General features: G+C 37.2%; 1 protein-coding gene across 1 annotated transcript in view; it reads left to right on the top strand.

Moving 5' to 3' along the window:
• The window catches only part of WASL (WASP like actin nucleation promoting factor), a 50,507-nt gene that overhangs the window by 17,408 nt on the left and 14,376 nt on the right, over window positions 1–18,723 (top strand). The window contains exons 2-5 of the mRNA XM_030959459.1: window positions 8,303–8,437; window positions 9,705–9,791; window positions 10,306–10,402; window positions 15,313–15,336. Of these exons, the coding sequence (XP_030815319.1) occupies window positions 8,303–8,437; window positions 9,705–9,791; window positions 10,306–10,402; window positions 15,313–15,336 (343 nt within the window). The remainder of the gene's footprint in view (window positions 1–8,302; window positions 8,438–9,704; window positions 9,792–10,305; window positions 10,403–15,312; window positions 15,337–18,723) is intronic.

Genomic DNA, 18,723 nt, shown 5'->3' with positions numbered 1-18,723 from the left:
TCATGCTGTGTCTGGTAAAAGAATGTCTCTCTTAATCATGTGCTGTTTGATTAGGCTTTATATGCTGTGCTGTTTGCCCACACCTTAATTGTTGGTTTTCTGTGACCCACCGTTGAGCAATGTTTTGAAAAGGAGTTGGCCAGCTCTAACTGAACTGGGGGGTTGTGGGAGGTACTGGAAAGGCAAATGAATTTTTATCCGAAAACATTAAAATGTGAGCTGTCTGTAACTGGCTGGCTGAGGATTAGGAGTGAAGGATCTCTTTACTGGACAACAGCAGACTTAAGTTCAAACAAGCACTTCTATGGCTTAGATTTGTCAAACAGCAGTCCCTTGTTTCATCCCTTTTTTGTTCTAACATCACTTAATGATCACTGGTACTTTCTTCACATCAATAAAATATCTTCAGTGAGGATATTGCAGCTGACTTGTTTGGTTTTCAGGGCACAGGCAAGACAGGGAGTCTGTTCTTAAGTGTTAAATTTTTGGTCTCTTAATTCCTTAAATATTTCCACATAACACTGTGCAATATGTGGAGTTGTCTTCTCATGTTTCAGAAGTGATAGGAAATACCTGAAGTGGCTTTGTTATTTCTGAAAAAAATTCTTTCTTCCTTCTCCCTTCAAATAAAAAAAAGCAGCATCTCTTACACAGTAGCTTTATTTCTAACAGCCTAACTTTTTGTATAGGTGGAAAAAAATTACTATTTTCTTGGCATCTATATACGTGGCATTTTTAATCAGTGGATAATCATGGGAAATTAATTAAATGAAAAGCAAGCTTTAAGCTTAAAATTGAACACTTGTGACATTATTTGCTACAATTACCAAGCAGTAGAACTGCTGACACCTCAGTGTTTTCAGGTGAGTAATTTCTCAATTTGCACAAAATAAAGTTTTACTCATGTGATTGGATATTTACAAAAGGCTTATCTTTTGTCTGTTCTGTCAAATAATGTGAAGTCTTGCTTTAGTGTTCCTGTCTTCGGAGCAGTCAGCTGGTCTTTGGAAAACAATATCCTGTAAAGGGCATAAAAATTAGAAGATTATTTCTAGCTGCTTAACTTACTGAAACCTGCCAGCAAACTTCTAAAGTTCTGTATGTCTCCTTTCTGTGGGAAACTAGTTTAAAATCATGTCAGTAACATCTGAAGCTCACTTTTTTGCAATACGCACTTGTCTTTAAGGACGAGATTCTTAAGAATTTGCTAAATATATCTTCAGAAGTTGTAATAGCTTTAAAAATTGAAGTAATAACAGTTTGTCCAAATTAAAAATAAAGTAGTTGTCAAATCCCCAGTGGAGAAATGCTGTCACATTTAGACTCAGTTGTGAAGATTCTGTAGGCAACCTGGTGTGAAAACAAATTATAAACCAGTTAAGTTGCAAAATCTGACTGACAAAAATCTAATTTTGTAGTAAAAATATTGTGGAGTCTTTGAAGAATATTTTTAGCACGAATGTGTGTGTGCATGCTATCAAGACAGTATCATCACACTTCTTGTACAAGATGCAGTAACTATACACTGCCTGATACACTGTTTTTAGAGGGGAAAAGCCTAAGAAGACAGATGCATCTGTTGTACTTATTCTATTGTCTGGGGCCATAATCCTTGCAGTCCTTCAGATAAAGGTGTCACCAGTAAGCAAGAGTAGTGTGCCTTCAGCATCACCAGTCCTTTCTCTCTCTAATTTCTTCCCATCTCAATCCTTTCCCATCTGTAACTGAAAAGCAATTACAAGTTGACACTTGTAAATACTTCCTGAGCTTTTTAAAATTTGGTGGTGATGTTAATTTGTGTTCATATTTCTCACTGTTAGGCCTGAATTGCACCTCTACCATCATACTAGACACCCATGCTTAAGAAGGTTGGCTTACCTACTCTTCAGGGCTTATAAATATTGCAAGATTCTGAACCTAATTAAACTCTTCTAAGTTTTGTGAAAATGCTAGGAAGTCTTTTTGTCTACTTTAGCAAATGCCTCTGCTACTTGAAATGTTGCAATTGTTAGGGAAGCGTACTTGCGTGTTTTTTATGTGGCTTAATTACTTAGGGGTCATTTCAATAGTGGCAGGCTTAGTCAATCTGTTTAAAATTACTGTTGGGAGAGGTTGCAGTGCATGCCTTCTGTAGGAGTGCATGGTGGAGAGAACGTTCCCCCTAGAAGTGGGTTATCAGCCCTTCCTAGCAGGAAGGGAACATAACATACTGTTCCCACATGACAGGAGACTCCTCAATGCCAAGAAAAAAAGCTACATTTTTTTTCTTGAAACAGGACCACTGTGCAGAAGGAAAATTAAACTGCCAGAAAGAGCAAGTGGAGCTTGCTTGCGTAGGACACTGAAATCTTTCCTTGAGAAAGGGGTGGAAGTTCTGGTGCCTTGTCCCTACAGCAGGTTTTATGTTTCTGTATTGAGTGATGAGATAAAATGCATAGCTGTATTGAGCACTACAGAAATATTTTTGGAAGCTCCATGTATTTATGACACTGAAGATAAGGCAATTGCAAAACAACAGGGAGTTATTGTCACTGTCTAATTACAATTGCATTTGCATTGAATTACATGAATTAATTTTAAGTACCAACATTTAAAAGTGTAATTGCTAAAACCTAAGCTTATTTTAGAAGAACACCTAAGATTTCAAGTGCTGTCTCTGCTTGATTAGTCAGTGCTGTATTCTGGTTGTTTTTTTCCTTCAGAATATTTGTCATCTGGAGAAAAAAATGTCAGCCACTGAATTCTGTCTAATTGCCTCATTTTCTGTGAATGAAGGTCAATTTTCTATAGAACCTGGTCTCACTTCTGCTTCTTGTCTTTCTCATTCACAAGTCTTAATGATATTGTTTCTGTATGTTCTTTCTGGACTCAGCTAATGCTAGGCTATTAGAGATTGCTTTGGTACTGAAGCTTCCTGCTGTTCTTGTGGTCAAGATTAAAGTTAGGCCTTACTAAGCATTTCTGCAGTGAAATGGTACTTGATAGCATGCCTGTGTTCCTGAGCCCTGCTCTCTGAGGAAAACTATTACAGCTGTTGTAATGTCAGAGAATAGCAAAAGCTTTTCATTCTGGAACAGTCACCCTAGAAGCAAACTGCGGGCTGTCGTCCTGGTCTTGTATCAAAGAAGCAATGTGTCACCCAGGAGCATCCAGCATCTTCTGGTCAGGCTGCAACACGTTGGCTTAGCTATAAGATTTCCATCATAGCATGTCTTAGAAATACCTGCCATAGGTATCTTCTCACCAGCTCTAGTATTGTTTAGGACAATGTTTCCAGATACCTGCTACATGGAAAAGAGAAGAGAAATACTGATTTCTATTCTTACAGGGTTTGGATTGCACACAACTATTCACCATAGCTTGCTTTTCGCCCACAGAAATTTAAAATTAGCTAATTGAGCTGAAAGTCCTCAGACTGACTTGGTGAAGAAGCTACAGCCATTGTATAGGCATGGGTTTTTTCAAGAGGTTACTCTGCTTGAAAGCAACTGCTACTACTTGTGTTTTTGCATTACAGGACAAAATATTCTCTTATTTTTTTTAATCTGTTTTTCCTGGTTTTATTTGTAAAACACTTTCAGGGACTGGGAAGGATAACTTGAGAAAAGCAAGCCTGTCATGTGATTAACTTCTGTGTGTATGCATGGTTCTGCCTCTTTATGGGAAAAAACCCATCACTCTTAAAATTAGGAAAAGGTTGAAAGTTAGTGCTAGTGTGTTTTCAGTAGTACTGTCACCATGTAACACATAACAATACTGAACCATTAGAGAAATGCATGAAACCTAGATGCATTTGTACAAGCACCAAAATGGGTATTATTAAGTACAGAGGTGATTTTGTAGCCCTTAAACTTAACTGGACAGAACACTGAATAAATAAACTCTAGGCTTTTAATTACCCTTTTTGTGAGCAGGAGCTTGGCCTGGAAGACTTACAGAGGTCATATCCAACCAAAGTCATTTTGTGAGCCTTTGATCTTTGCATCACAGCCTGTTGTCAGCTGTATGTAAACACTGGGGAAAAACATTCAAATGGGTCTTGCTTTCTGTTGTGCTGTATACTGAGGTGGCTGAATATCTTGAAGCTTTAATCTTGCTGCCACTTTTGTTGTGACTTTTGGCCCACTGTGTTTTAATGTCTGTCAGCCATAAGCCATGCATTGTAATAACTCTTTTTTGTAATAAGCTGTGCCACCGTCTGCGTTGGCTTGCTTCACTGTTTTTTGAGAAACACTTGAGTTACAGCAAGTCATTAACATGACAGGCCACTGCAGCAAATGTTCACACCAGAAGCCGATCAAAGTACGCATCTCTCTGCTGCCCAGTCGGAAACTGTCCGTGGCTGTTGTGATCACATTCTGCAGGCATGTGGTGGCTGGCTGTGGCTACGTTCTGCAGGCAGAAGGTGTTTTTGTGAGCCTTTTGTTGATACCACATATCCTGCAGTATGGATCCGAGGGTAGGACCAGCTCTTCCAGTGAGACAGCCGGTGTACAGCTGACAGCACAGACTTGCTGCTTCATAGCTCATCAGCTTGAAGGGTGTGACAGGTTCCTGGAATCAATGGTATGTCCTCCAGCTGGAGGTTGACTGTGGAAAAAGTAGAGGGAGCTGAGCCAGGTTGGTTTTCACCTCCACGGCCCAGCAGTTTTTGGTGGACTACCTCCTTTCTTTCCCCTATGCACCTTTTCTAGATATATAGCTGTATAAAAAGGACAAGGTCTTCACCGAAGCGCTTAAAAAAAGCAGTAGTGACAACTTGAAAATCCTCCTCCTGAAAATACAGTAATAACAAAGTAACCTACAACATGTCAGAAAGAATACAATCATTATGTTGAATCGGTGGTCTGACCTACTCTGAAGAAATACTTATGTATAAAAGAACCCATCCTTTTAAATGCAAGATTCTCTTCAAGAATGCTGCAAGAAACTGAAACAATTAACTACATTAATGGTCTTCAAAATAGACAGTAAATACTCAGTAAATGCAGTAGAATATTCAAATATGATATTTGTGTAAATGTTCTCTGATGCTGTAATTATGCAATTAAATTTGAACTTTTTAAATTGAATTTATGTGGCTAGGATTTATATTGAATAGCAGTAGATGAAATTTTATTTTCTCAAGGTTTAAATTTTGCCATGAGTCTGTAAATTTCCAAATCATGTGGATCATTACTTTTACAATCTTTGTTCCAGAAGCTGAATAGCAGAAGGCTTGGCACCACTATTGTACATAATGAAAATGAGCAGGGGATGAAGTAAAAGGAGTTGGATTTTATTGTCCTCCTCCCTCTGGCCCCCAAAATATACTTTTTATTGTTTTCCTTTATCACCCTTTTAATAAAAAAAACCTCAGTGGTATGACAGCGGAATTTGTAGCTTTATATTCTAATATGCAAAAGCCTCATTGCAATTGTCAACATTAGGAATTTGTACAAAGCTAATGAGCAAGTTAAAATGCAATTGAGCTCTAAACTTGGTAGACCTCAAAACAAAATCTACTTTAGATTCAGTGAAATTGTTTTCTATCTTCTAAATCAAGCTCTACTCACAGGCTAACCAAGTATATATTAAATATATTATGATTATGCAGAATGAGGACCCACTCTGTGTAATATTCTTCTTTGTACTCATGAGGTAGGCGTTGGTTCAAGGTTTTATAAGCAGTTGTCAAGTTACGACAGTTACTGGTTTACCCAGATACTCCAGTTGGTGCTTTTGCTGTTAGATGTGGTAATCAGCACCGTATAGGAGCCATGTCTTGACATAGGTCACTGTCTCCTGTGCCTTGAATTTAAGTTGTATAATTCCTACCAAGACCACCCATTTCTGTGAGAAGTCCTGTTGGGTAGAGGTTAGGGGAACTGGACTTCTCTTGGAGTATTGAGAAGGTTTCTTGCAGGGGTGGAGAGATAGTTGCTGTGCTTAAATGTGAACTGTAGAATGGTCCATTTTGCTCCGGTGTGCTATCTTGTGTCTATAAGGTTATCAATTTAACAAGTAGACAGTATTGGAGAAATGAGTGGGAGAGGCTGTTAGAGAAGCAAAGATTTTGAACAAAATCTGCCTGGCTGTGTCCAAAATTAGGTTGTTGCCTGTTTGCAACGTAGAGGAGAAAATGGCATGTCTTAGATGACGTTAAGTTGCAGAAATAACTGTTTTGTTGTGGTAGCATGGGTAATTCTTTAGATCCCTTTTTACTTATCTGACACGTGCAGTTATGGTTAAATTACTCATATTACTCTGCAGATTATAGGGAGAGAAGTTTTACTCCACACTTAGTTGTAGAGCATTTGAGGAAGTGACTACAAAGCACTCTTTTCATCAGACAAACCTGCTTTAACTTCTTCTGTAGGTTGCCAGCAAGATTAGTAGTCAGTCTGACTTCTGACAAGGTGGCTGCAAAAAGAATCAGAAATACATCTTGGTTTGTGAAAGTTAGCATCACAGTGCTTGGGCAAGGGTAATACAGCTTCCCAAGGTGTAGCTGTCAGTCTGACTATATTTTAACAAATAACTCTATTCTAACTCTATTTTAACAAAACTGAAAGGTTTTTGATTTAAAAAAAAATCCAATTAAACTTAGGTTATTCTTTTGGAGTTTTAAGCCATTTGAAAAGTAGGACCATGGTGACAATGACATTTAGTAGATAATTTTATAATGCAAGAAGGCATGCCTGCATTCTAGATGTCTGCTGTTTTGGCAAGTAGTCCGTGTTGATGAAGGCAGAGTAATCCTTGTGGAGCAGGTGGGGAAAACCTAATGGAGAGCCCATTACTCAGATTAGGTATAAGTCATCCAGAAAGGTCTTGGACCTATAACAGATCTAAAATAACATCTGCTTAATATTTCATAGTGATAAAGGAAATGCAGCTTTTTGACTGATAGTGAAATAAGTAGAGAACAAAGCTGAAAACTGTTATTGTGACCCTATGTTCAAAGGGCTGACAAACTGGATTCATACAGCACAAGTCTCATCTCTATGCAAAGAAGGACATATTAGGACTAGTTAATATCCATGTAAAAGTGACAAGGGTAATGTGTAATATAATTTTTTTTCTTGGTACAAGAGTGACATAAAACTAGTGTTGCTTGCTGAAGAGAGTGTAGAGGCCAAAGAAGTGTGGCAAATATCTATAAAAGGATGTGCAGCATAAAAGAACAACTGTGAAGCCATCAACACCATCTCTTAGTGGAAGAGCAAGGAGGGACAAACAACTGAAACTAGCAGGTAGCAAAAGTCTAGATGAAAGGAGCTAATTATTCACACAACACGTAAGAAAACTGTGAAGCACAATCCTATGCAGTGTTATCGTGCTCAGAATTTCACATGGGTCTGAAGAGCAAATAGACAAATTCACAAAGGAACAATGCAGTATGTGCTACTGGCCTGGGGAGCTTTGAGTTCCAGCCTGGCAGTTCCTGGGGGTATGCCTCCATAGTTGTAATGGTATATTCTTACATTCTTACCTTCTTTTGGCAGCTGGTGCTGCTGGAGCATAGATCCTAGGCTAGATAGCCGCTGGTTTGGCCTATGACAGATCATTTAAGCTTTATGTCCCTATGACTTGGCTGTTAAATATTCTCTGAGGGCTTCCATTTTCCTTTCCTTATGGGACTCTCAAGGTAAAACATATATACTAGCAAGTATGCTCAAGAATGTTCTAGCGACTGAAGCAATCTGGTTTGGAATACTCTTCATCTCTTATTAGAATCTCTCAGTTTGAAAACTGGACAGTTTCTGGTTGCCAGCTGGGAATGAGCCTAGCTCATGTGAATTCTCAAACTGTGCCTAGGAATTTTTGGAGTTTGCTAGTTGACATAGGTTAAAATTGTGCCAGAGACCACTTAAACAATTAAGCAATGTCTTCCAGTTGCATTCCAGTACCCAGGAGTGTGTCCAGGAACTGTGCAATGTACTGTTTCATCTTGAGTATTGTGTTTGTATTCAGTTTGAAGTATTAAACAGACATTTCCTTGCACAGTAGGGCTACTTTGTGTGACCACCATAGTTACTGATCTGCTTCCTAGAGGCAAAATTTCTTTGCTGTTTTTCATGAAAAAGAATAGTAAGTTCATTTGGGTTCCTAAGGTGTCTAAATCTTGCATAGAAGTGAAAATCTAAAGCACAGAAGTGATTTGGGGTCATTTGAACCTTATGGTGTTAACTACCTGGGAAATCAGCAAAGTTGCTGCCTAGAGCAAGGAACAAATCTAAGAGATGCTTTGGGAAAGGTTGTTACAGAATTTATAGTTCTTTTTCTTCCTTAAAAGTAATAGCTACCTTTTCTTTTTTAGACGATGTCTTCAGCAGTCGTTCAGATATACGCAGCAGATCGCAATGCCATGTGGTCAAAGAAGTGCTGTGGTGTAGCTTGCCTTGTAAAGGACAATCCACAGAGGTCATATTTTATCAGAATATTTGACATTAAGGTAAGCATTCTTTTTCTTTTTCAGAACCTTTAAGTTTGGTTGTATTCATTCTCCATTTTGAATTCAATGAGTTAGGTTGTAGCTGTGCACTCATACAAATTCTCAAGTGGTTGTGCTTTAAGCTGTGCACTTGCAGTTGTTACCAATAGCTAATTATAACTTTTTCAGGTACTCTAAATTTAAACAATTTCACATATGTCATCTTTAATGTATGAAATAAATATCAACTATTCTTACAGCTCTCAGAAGCTGTCCTCCAGATCTGATTAGTCACATTAGTGGAAATTAGTATAGTGTCACTGATATGGATAGCTATCAAAAGTCTAGTGGGTGTCATTACTTTGGATAGTTTAAAGAAATAGATGCTGTCTTATGTATAGATGGAAACAATCTTTTTGGTCAGTGTGTGGTGCATGTGAAAACTGCAGGATAAACAAGTTGTGTGTTCTGACTTTCTGGGGGGTGGGGTGGGTTGCTTTTTCTTTCATTCCCCCTCCACAAAAAATAGACTCATAATGAAGATCTTTGTCCTATTATAATATTAAAATCAAGAGAGTGGGAACTGAGAGACAAAGCATCCAAGATGTGTTTTTGTAACAAAAATGATACTGAGAAACCTAAGTCCTACTTACTGTGCTGAGACTTTGGAAAGCTTCCCATTATCTCTGCAGCCAGGAAGCAGCTCCTTATCTGTCAGCATTCAGTGCTTGAAGTCTCTCAGATTTGTTCAGTATTGCCAGTTGGCACTTGCATTTGACTTTGATTTGGTCACTTGATTGTTAAGATTCTGTCAGAAACCTCTTCCTTGGGTGCTGAACTATAATGTCATTTAAACACGTGAGACTTTTTAAAAAGGTGAGATTTTTGTTCTCTTTAGTTAACTATTTTCAAGCCTGAGATAAGAACAGGAGACTGGAAGTCTCCTTTATTGCAGTTGCTGTTTTGTCACTGTATTCTTGTAACTGGTCACTATTACTGCTTTCAGTATCACTGTTGCAGGATTATAGATCTTGAAAGAATTTTTTGGAAGCGCCCTGGAATTTGAACAGAACACAGTGACCCAATGGAATAGGCCTTCACAGCCCTTCCACAAGCTCTGGTGTACTTGGTTTTGATTGAGCTTATCCATTGGGTTAATATAATAGCAAGGCAAATGTTTAATGCTATGCTGTGTTTAATTCTTAATAGGTTCTGTTGTAAAAGAAATTAAACACTGCAATTTTATCTGAAGTTTTATAGTCTTTTTTATTTGTTTTCTTCTTTTCAGGATGGGAAATTATTGTGGGAGCAGGAGCTGTACAATAACTTTGTATATAATAGTCCTAGAGGATATTTTCATACCTTTGCTGGAGATGTGAGTCTCAATGTCTTTGAATACCTATTTTAAAATGCCTTTAGTTTGAACAGTATTTTCTTTTAGTGTAACTGAGATTATTAACTAATCCTATGAATTCTTTGTAAAAGCTTATTTATTAAAGGAATTTTTTGTGATATCTCAACTAGAAAATTTAATATGTAGTACAGAAGCATAAAATGTCGTTCTTTATTTTCAAATTACTTTAATGAAATTGCATTTTGACTTGCAGATAAGATTTATGACATATCGTATATTCTTAAAGCACAAATTTTCCATTCCCCTCCCCTCTTTGATTTGAAGCTACAAGATTTTGCTTATATCTCTTCTCTGTGATCTTTAGAAACTTGATTAGTAGACAGAGGTTCCTAAGATACAATGTTGCACTAACATTTGGTTCCTAATTTGCGGTGATTTTTTTCTTGTTAGACCTTTAGAAAGGTGTAAGACAATATTTAAGAAAGCCTTTAAAACATTTTCTTAGTCATGGGGGGGAAATATTAATGTTTTTCAGACATGTCAAGTTGGTCTTAATTTTGCTAATGAAGAAGAAGCTAAACTTTTCCGCAAAACAGTAACAGATTTACTTGGACGACGGCAGAGAAAATCTGGTAAATATTCAAATTAATCTTAAATTCAGGCTTGTTTATGTTATTTTGGGGGGGAGGCAGGAAGCTACTGCTATGTCTGAAAGCCACTGGAGGCACTACTGCCCTATTTATATTTTGAAGTAATTATGCTATTAAACCGTTCTTTGTTCTCTAGTGTGCAAAAGTTAGTACTTTTCTGAAACAACTCACCTTGGTGTTCTGTTCCATAAGTGTAAGCTGAGAGCCCAAGGTTGTGATTTGAAAATACAGATTGGGGGAAACAAAAATCGTAAGCTGACATAGGGAAAACTAGAAATCTTTCTCTAAGTTGTTTTCATATTTGAATAAACCCTCTTTTAGCCCTGGGCTGTTTATAACTGATTTGTTAAATTCAGCCCGAGTGGGTTGTAACAAAAATTTTACCATCTGGTATGTTCAGTAGTTCATGAATTTTTGGCATTGATCCAGCAGTTAATAGAGAAATATCTTTTATTCAGAACTAGTGGTCTTGGCTCAGGCCAAGAACAGAAGACATAATGTGCCTATCCTATCCTTAGGAGGACAGGACAGCCAGTGAAGCACAGCATGCTTTTTGCCAGCTGCAAGATGCTTTGGGAATGTGGTTAGTGCTTTAAAGGCAGCTCAGGCTTCCTACAGATCTTGTCTTGGTCATTTTCCAGGGAGCCCATAAACAACTTTCCTGTCTTGACAGCCATATGTCCGTGAAGGATAAAGTGACAGACAATACAGGCTTGGAGCAAGTAGATGTGCTCAGGGTTGCTGTAAGATGTAGGGTGGACTTGTGTGTGAGCTACAACAGGATGCATTTTTGTAATCCATTCTGCAGTCACACTAGCAGTGCAGCGTAGGCTTCTGTAGAAGGAGGAAGCCTTCATCCTGGAGAGCTGCCCTTGCAAGTGCTCTTGCAAATGTGCATTATCTGTATGTATTTACTTGGATTTCACCAAGACATGGTGACTCAGGAGAAGAGCACTTGTTCCAGGAGCTTAAATGACTTCTTTTAAGATTCCCTCAACTCGGAATAAGTTCATAAGGTTTCATGAGAAGAAGGGAGATCATTTAGAAGTGGCAATTATAAAGTTTCTCATACTCACATTGCAAAAGTAATTTTGCATCTACTGTTCCTGAAGTTTTACTCTATTACGTCTGAAATGCAATGCTACAATGCACAGACATGACGTGGGAGGAAGTATATTTGCATTATTGGCTGTAGCAAACTTTGTTTGAAAATAGTGGTTCAGTCAAACCTTCTGTTCGCAGAGTTTTTCTTCCACATAGTGATTTTTTTCCACAGGACCAGATTAAGTTTTTCTTGTTTACTTTCTGAACTAATACCTTTGTTTGTATGCTAAAGCTCGTGTTACTTTCTATATTGTTTTAACAAACAACTCCACCTCCCCAAACACTTGCAACTTCAAGACAGCTTTTATTTAAAAAAGAAAATGAAATAAAAACCAAAAAATAACCTTCAAAACAAAACACTTCAGGTTTTTCCTTGTTAAGAGCTGCAAACTAAGAATTTAAAATAGTTACGAGATTCCTTACTCAAGCCACCAGATGGAGTTCTGTATTTGTCCTTGTGACTATTTAATTGTGCTTTGAAAATAACAGGCCTTGCACTGTTCAAATCAAAGCTGATTTGCTGTTGGTGTTTATGTGTTTATTTATTTATAAATGCTTATATGAAACATACTAATTTACATATAGATGTATACATATATATACAAATGATACCAGAGTTGTGTATCATCTATAATATTAATACATGTTAATTTCTCAGTCACAGAGGTAATAGTCTGATAATTTTGATGCTTTTCTCTTTTAGCGGGATTTTTACTTTCATGCCTTCCAAACTATGTTTCATTTCATAGCAGTGTCACTTGAGGTGCTTTAAACTCAACTAAGTACCCCATATGATCATTTAGCTGCCTGTTATGCCATTCAGGGCTTGCTAGACCTCTCCAGGAGCCTTATGGAAAACTTATGTTGTTGAAAGATAGCAGTAACAGCAGTTCTGGCTCACAATGCTATGGCTTGGTGCTGAGGTTAGTACACAAAATACTGTCTGACAGCTAAGAGAAGACACAACAGGGTTCTGCTCTTTCTCACTCAGCATGAAATGCACTCCAGTATACAGACAACCCCTGAGTAAGTGCATCTGGAGTTCCAGAGAGGTGAAAGTTTGTCTCCAAACAGAGAATCTACAAAAGCTTGCAGATGTACAAAATATCAAGTAGAGTGAGGGACAAAAAATATCAAAAATGAGGGACTAAGGTAGAGAGAGAATTTTTGATCTTTTGTCTAAATCTTTACAATAGTGCGGGGTTTCATCTAACTAAACTCTGGTTTGAGTTGGCCTTTTCATTTTGGGGGCTTTGGGTTTTGGTTTTGCATTTGTTTTTTTTTTAGTCAATTAAATTCTTAACCTTAGATTAGAAAGAAATTGCTATAATTCATTAATTTGTCTGTAGATTTACTTAAATAATCTCTCCATTTACTTCTTAAACCAATCCCAAATAGTTCCCCCAGTAAACAGCTGAACACAGTGTGTCTCTTCTCAGTGCTTCTCACTGTAGTACACTTTCACTTCAGGTATTGCACATAGATACCATTAGTTTTTATTTTTATTATCTTGCCTCGGAAATGTTAATGTGTGTACCAACACAAGTGCCTTCTCCATATACTGAGCTTTTTCTCATCCCTAAAAAGAAACAGACACTTGTTCTTAACTGCAAGTAGTTCTTTCTGAAGTAGGAGGCTTTTTGACTAATTTTATGTACTGCTTGTAGCTCATGGGTGGGAGCTCTGTTAACCTTCCATGAAAGTGCTTTTTTCCTTCACAAGCTTTTAGGTCCCGAGTACCTTCATAATGGACTTCATAAGTTTCAAGGTAGTACTTCATATGGAGAGGATTTTTTTTAATTTTCTTGGGTGTTTTTCTTTCATCTTTGGTCACAGCTCTTGTTTTTGCTGCCTGGGTGACAAGGGCATCTCTAACCTGCTCAGCTTGCATTGGATTCAAGTCTTGGCAGAGATTATTCTCATTTCCAGGAATGCTCATTGAAGGGAGATGTGTTTTTTATACATAGGCAGCTGCTGATATTCATGTGTTTTAGATCAGTAGGCATGCTCATCTTCAGAAACCTGCCACTCTCATCAGGTCATCAGTGCTTCAGAAACAAAAGTTCATACTTTCTTGTCAGCAGTGGTAACCACAGAAAAACAGAGCTAGTCTCTTTGGGCCACAAATTAATCTAGCCAGTAAAAATTACAGGAAGTGTATATTAATGTTTTGAGTTGTTTCCCACTATTTTTTCTCTTGAACTGTTTATTATAATGAGAATTGTAAAGGATTCCCATGATTTGACTGAAGGCCACCTAACACTTCCTATGAATGCTTCCTGCTTTTGCCATCTTCCCATCCTATGACAGATGATTTGCAACCGGTTCTGCACCCTCCTTTGCTGTCTCCAAGTTGCTGACTAGAACTCTAATTATGGTCCAAAGGTTGAGTTGGAGGTGAATTTTTATTTTTAAATTTTCTTTCTGGGGACAGTACAAGGTGTGGTTTTTTAAACTGAAACTTGTAGGAAGAGAGAGCACAGTACTTAGTCAAAGAGCCTTTTTTCTTTTCTCACCTCAGACCTGATACCTTATGCTGAGGCACCCTTGCAGAGGTTCTCCACCTCTGTGGAGAACCTGAAACTAACCTGCTATGACCTAAAGATCAACTGTCTTTGGAAGGCTTGTTTGTCAAAAGTTAACTCTCAACAGATTTTGATCACTTTCCCATGAAGGTTTGATCTTGACAGATTCCTTTATTCCTTCCTGAAGATCAGCAGACTGTCATGAGGGTGACTCGCCTTGTATACTTAGGATTGTATATTTTTGGGGTTAAAAGTATTCCTAGGACAAGGTCAGCACCATCTGTGGAGGCACCCTCTCACTTCTTATATTTTTCCAGACTCACAAACATAACAAGTTAAATTTTTCTTGGACTTGCTGGAAAGTGAAATGCCTGTTACAAATTCTTACTATACAACTCTTGGGAGCCCCTGTTAGACTACAGATACTCCAAATCCTTACAGAGCTGTGGCTTTTGTTGTAGTGAGATGCTAAACTGCTTGCCTTTATGGACGCTGCTAAATCCAAATTTCTTAAGAGTGTGTGTATAGATGTACTGTGTGTAAATATATACTGGGGGTGGATAGGAATTAATAGTAAGTGAGGGAAATCTCCTTTGAAGGGGAACTTAATACAGGCTGAGAATATTGAGGTGTAAAAACTTTACATTTTAAATCATTAAGCCAGATTCTTCATAGTCTGTGAAACACTGGTGCTGTGAATAGAATATCATATTAGTATTGAGATTCTAGTTCTTTCCATGTTGTTCAGTTACCTGTTGGATAACATACGTGAAGTGTCTTACCCCCATGTGTCCTATTTTTTAGGCGTAAGGCAAAAATTATTTGAATTTTAGGTTCTGTAAGGGAACAATACTCTATAAAAGTGCTAATTACATTTCAGATAAAAACGAAAGAACAGTTTCATTCAGTGGACATGAGAAAGCATAATGCTTCAAAAATCTTACTTTGATAGGCTGTGTTTAAAACAGATTATTTTTTAATATTTCATTCTGCTTCATAGTTGAAATGCCTGAAACCTAGTCAGTAGCTATTGCCTTATATGCTCCTGCTCAGTTTGTACACTTTAAATCAGTGCTTGTTATCTAAGATTGGGGTTTTTTGTTTGGTAATACTTTTTTTCAACTGCACAAGTAGACTTTAAGGATTTTAATAGATTCCTAAGTTTGAGGTCAAGGTCATTGAAAGCTTCACTAGACACTAAACTTTAGAATTAATTTTTCCTGCGATACCTGTGATTAAATGGCTCTTTTCCTTTTTCAACAGAAAAAAGACGAGACCCACCAAATGGTAAGCTTTTTGCATGAATCACTGCACTTTCTTTTTTTCCTTCTGCTGTCATTTACTGTTTATTTATAGCTTTGTTTCAGATTTGTTCAGGATAGTCATGTAGTGACAAAAGCAGTAAACTGGAGGTTACAGTATTCTTTTTGTTTCTGTTCTTTGGTATTTGGTATTTGTTGTGACTTGAAAACTTTGTGGCTTAGCTGGCATTTGTAAAGAAGGTTTCTGGAGAAGCATGTTTTGTTGCAAGTAGGAGAGAGGGCCCTTCAGCCTAAACTGAGAAAACTTTGTAGCATGCACTTGCTGCTTGATCTCCAGAATATACATGTATCGAATCTCAGTACAAAGTTAGTCCATTTGTCTTAATGGCAGGTATAATAATAATGATGGATTTAATAGAATATAATATTTCAATTTCAGTATATCTGGCTAACCATGTAACATAGTCTTTTGGGTTTATGTTATGTGTTCATCAATATTAGACTCCTTTTGAATGAAGAGTTATTTGAATCTCCTTGCCTCTCAGGAAGGTGTCTCACTAGCATGAAGATACAGGTTCCTCAGGAGATACTCTTATTAACTTGATGGAAGGAAACAAACTATGTATCAGGTCGATACAGAACTTTTTTACCATCCATTCTAAAATCATGAAAAAGGTGCATCAATGAATATCAAGTTTGGTGCTTTTGATTTCTGAATTCACACTGAAGTTAAAAAGGGATTTGTCCTGTCATATTTCTGTTGGTGATCCAGATCATGTAGGTCATAGCATGTATCTGTGTGTTTGCTGCTTGAGCAAGGGTAGAGTCAACTGATCTTCTGAAATCTACTTATGGTTTGAGGTGGTAGCCTTAAAATTTGTTCTGACCAAGTCATTCAAGCATTTCTCTGTAGGTCACCAAAACAGGTAATTTATAACTAAGCCTGAATTATGGGAACTAATGATTCCTTTTATATACCCAGATAAAACTTCCCTCATATGGAATACTTCTCAAAAAATTGTTTTTCCTTTTTTTCACAAACTTTACGTTTTGAGGAAATTCAGGCAAACATCAGTTTAGGTCAGGCATTTTTAGTATAGATTAAACTTTGACTGCGCTGTTAAGTTTTGAAACACTCACAGTAATACCGTGTGTGATGGTCTTGCCAGCTTTTCTGAGCTTTCAAAAGCTTTTAAGTGCTCTGGTTACCTAAATAGCGCATCTCTGATAGCAATGTCTGCAGAGCAGATGGGAATTACAGCAGCAGTGATCAAGTAGTAACACCTCCCACAAAAAAAATTTAGCCTTTGTCTCTGTTATAACACAAACAATTTATTGGTCTAGTTTGCTATCCTTGAATAGAATAAGATTTAAGAAAACTAAGCCTGCAAAAATTTTTGTGCTTAAAATACTCTCCATAACTCATGCTGTAAGACCTTCGGAGCAATATTTTTCTGAGAAAAATTCTCTCATACTGAACTTGCAGTCATTATCCCTATGCTGAATTTATCCTGAGTGTTCTATGGAAGACATAGGGTTTATACTCAGTGTTTCAGATTTATAATCACTTCAGGTTATATATAGGTTTCAGCATCTGTTTTTTAATAAACTGTTTCCTTGGACCATCCACGTACTCTTTCAAAACCTGTCAAAACCTTTTCTTTTTCTGATCTTACCAAATTCTGTAATGCCTGGCTTCTCTGCTGGTGAGAAATTGTGTGGCCATGTCCTCAACAGTCGCAGATAAGATGTGGTCAGGGCATGGATTATAGCCTCAGGTTGTTACACCCTACTCAGACTTTGCATTTCAGTATTTGGAATTAAGACTAGAGCAGGTACATACTATCAGCATGTAACTGGAAAAAAACACATCTAATGTAAAAAACAGCTGCTTTTTATTTTACTGTCTATGCAGTTGCTTCTGAGAAATTCTGTTGGGAAGAAAAGATGAAATACCTGCTTTTTTGTGCTGGTATTTTTGTGCTAATGCATTACTAGCTCTAAAACTGAAAAATTAGAACAGTCACATTTCTGTACTCACATGACCCATGGTTGAAATACTGTGAGGAATTCTGTTTTACTGGGGCTTGTTAGTCTGGATTTTCTGCATACATTGAAGCTGCATGGGAAAAGCACTTGGTCTTTTGTATAATGTTTTCAGTGATACGGATTTAAGGTTTTGGGTTGGTTTTTTATGTAGAATTGCAGGATTAAACTCAAATTGGCATTAACAGTTATGTAAAATGTATTAGTCTGTAATTTCCTGGGATTTGTGTTCTACTCATTTGTAATTGCTAGGTCTCTTTATGCAAATAAAGAAGAGTTATTGTGGTTCAACTGACCTCGTAGTGAAGTACTGGATGAAATGAGGATTTGTCAGAGTATTAGATTTTGAGAGAATCTTGAGGAACCATGTGGCAGAATTTTGTTTCAGCTGTTAACTAGAACAGTTTGCATATCCTGTAGAGCTGTCTGTAGTCTGGGACAGATACCTAGAGAGACTCTAAATAAAATACAGACTAGAATTAACATTTCAAAATGTTCTGTACAACGTTCTCTGGAGCCCCTTCTGAAGATGTCACAGATATTGATAACAGTGGATGCTTAAGGCCACTGTACTGTCAGGTACTTCCTAATGACGAGCTCTATATGCCTCTGTCATCTTCGTTTATTGAGCTGTCTGCACCTGCTGGGGAAGGTGCATGTGTAATGATGGGGAAAATTTTACTGGATATAAATATGGCAGTTCTAGAAGAGTACAATTCTTTCCAAGGTTCCTTTATCCCTCGTGGACATCAAAGGTCTAAACCAGACGGTAAGAAAAATTTTCATCTTTAATTTTACTGCAACCTCTTGTATGAATATTATTGTCAAGGAATCAGGCTATCAGTCCTTGATTTTAGCTCAGCTGAATTAAACTTCTGTTTGCAAATTGCTGCTGCTTTACACGCAACTGACCATGTTTGGTTAGTTCAGGATTTTATATACAGAAAGATGCACTTCAAAGACTGCTAGAAATTGAGAGAAGAATATCACCAACTCACTAGCATTATAGGGGTACCGGTTTCTTTTTTGAATGTCAGTATAGCTATTGAAACTGTAAATAACAATGTAATAGGTAAAAATGGGCAGTATATAACAAAAAATGCAATAGGTGATTAAAGTGAAGATTAACTTCTAGTGTTGTGTTTTGTACCAAGGAAATTAGGACTGTAATTTTCAATTCATTCTGAAGATCTTACTGAACTTGTTAAGTTTAGAGTTGATAATATTTGATGATAGTCAATTCAGTGCTAATTTTAAGTGAAACTCTTAACAATGCAAATTGTTTTGTGTAGTCTTACGTGGTCATTTTATGTTTTGGTATTCTCAAAGGACAGTTGTATAGATCAAAATATTTCTAGATAAAAGC

Source organism: Camarhynchus parvulus, chromosome 1A (assembly GCF_901933205.1).
Source record: "Camarhynchus parvulus chromosome 1A, STF_HiC, whole genome shotgun sequence".
NCBI classification, from domain to species: domain Eukaryota; kingdom Metazoa; phylum Chordata; class Aves; order Passeriformes; family Thraupidae; genus Camarhynchus; species Camarhynchus parvulus.
This window is presented reverse-complemented; position numbering and strand designations above follow the sequence as displayed.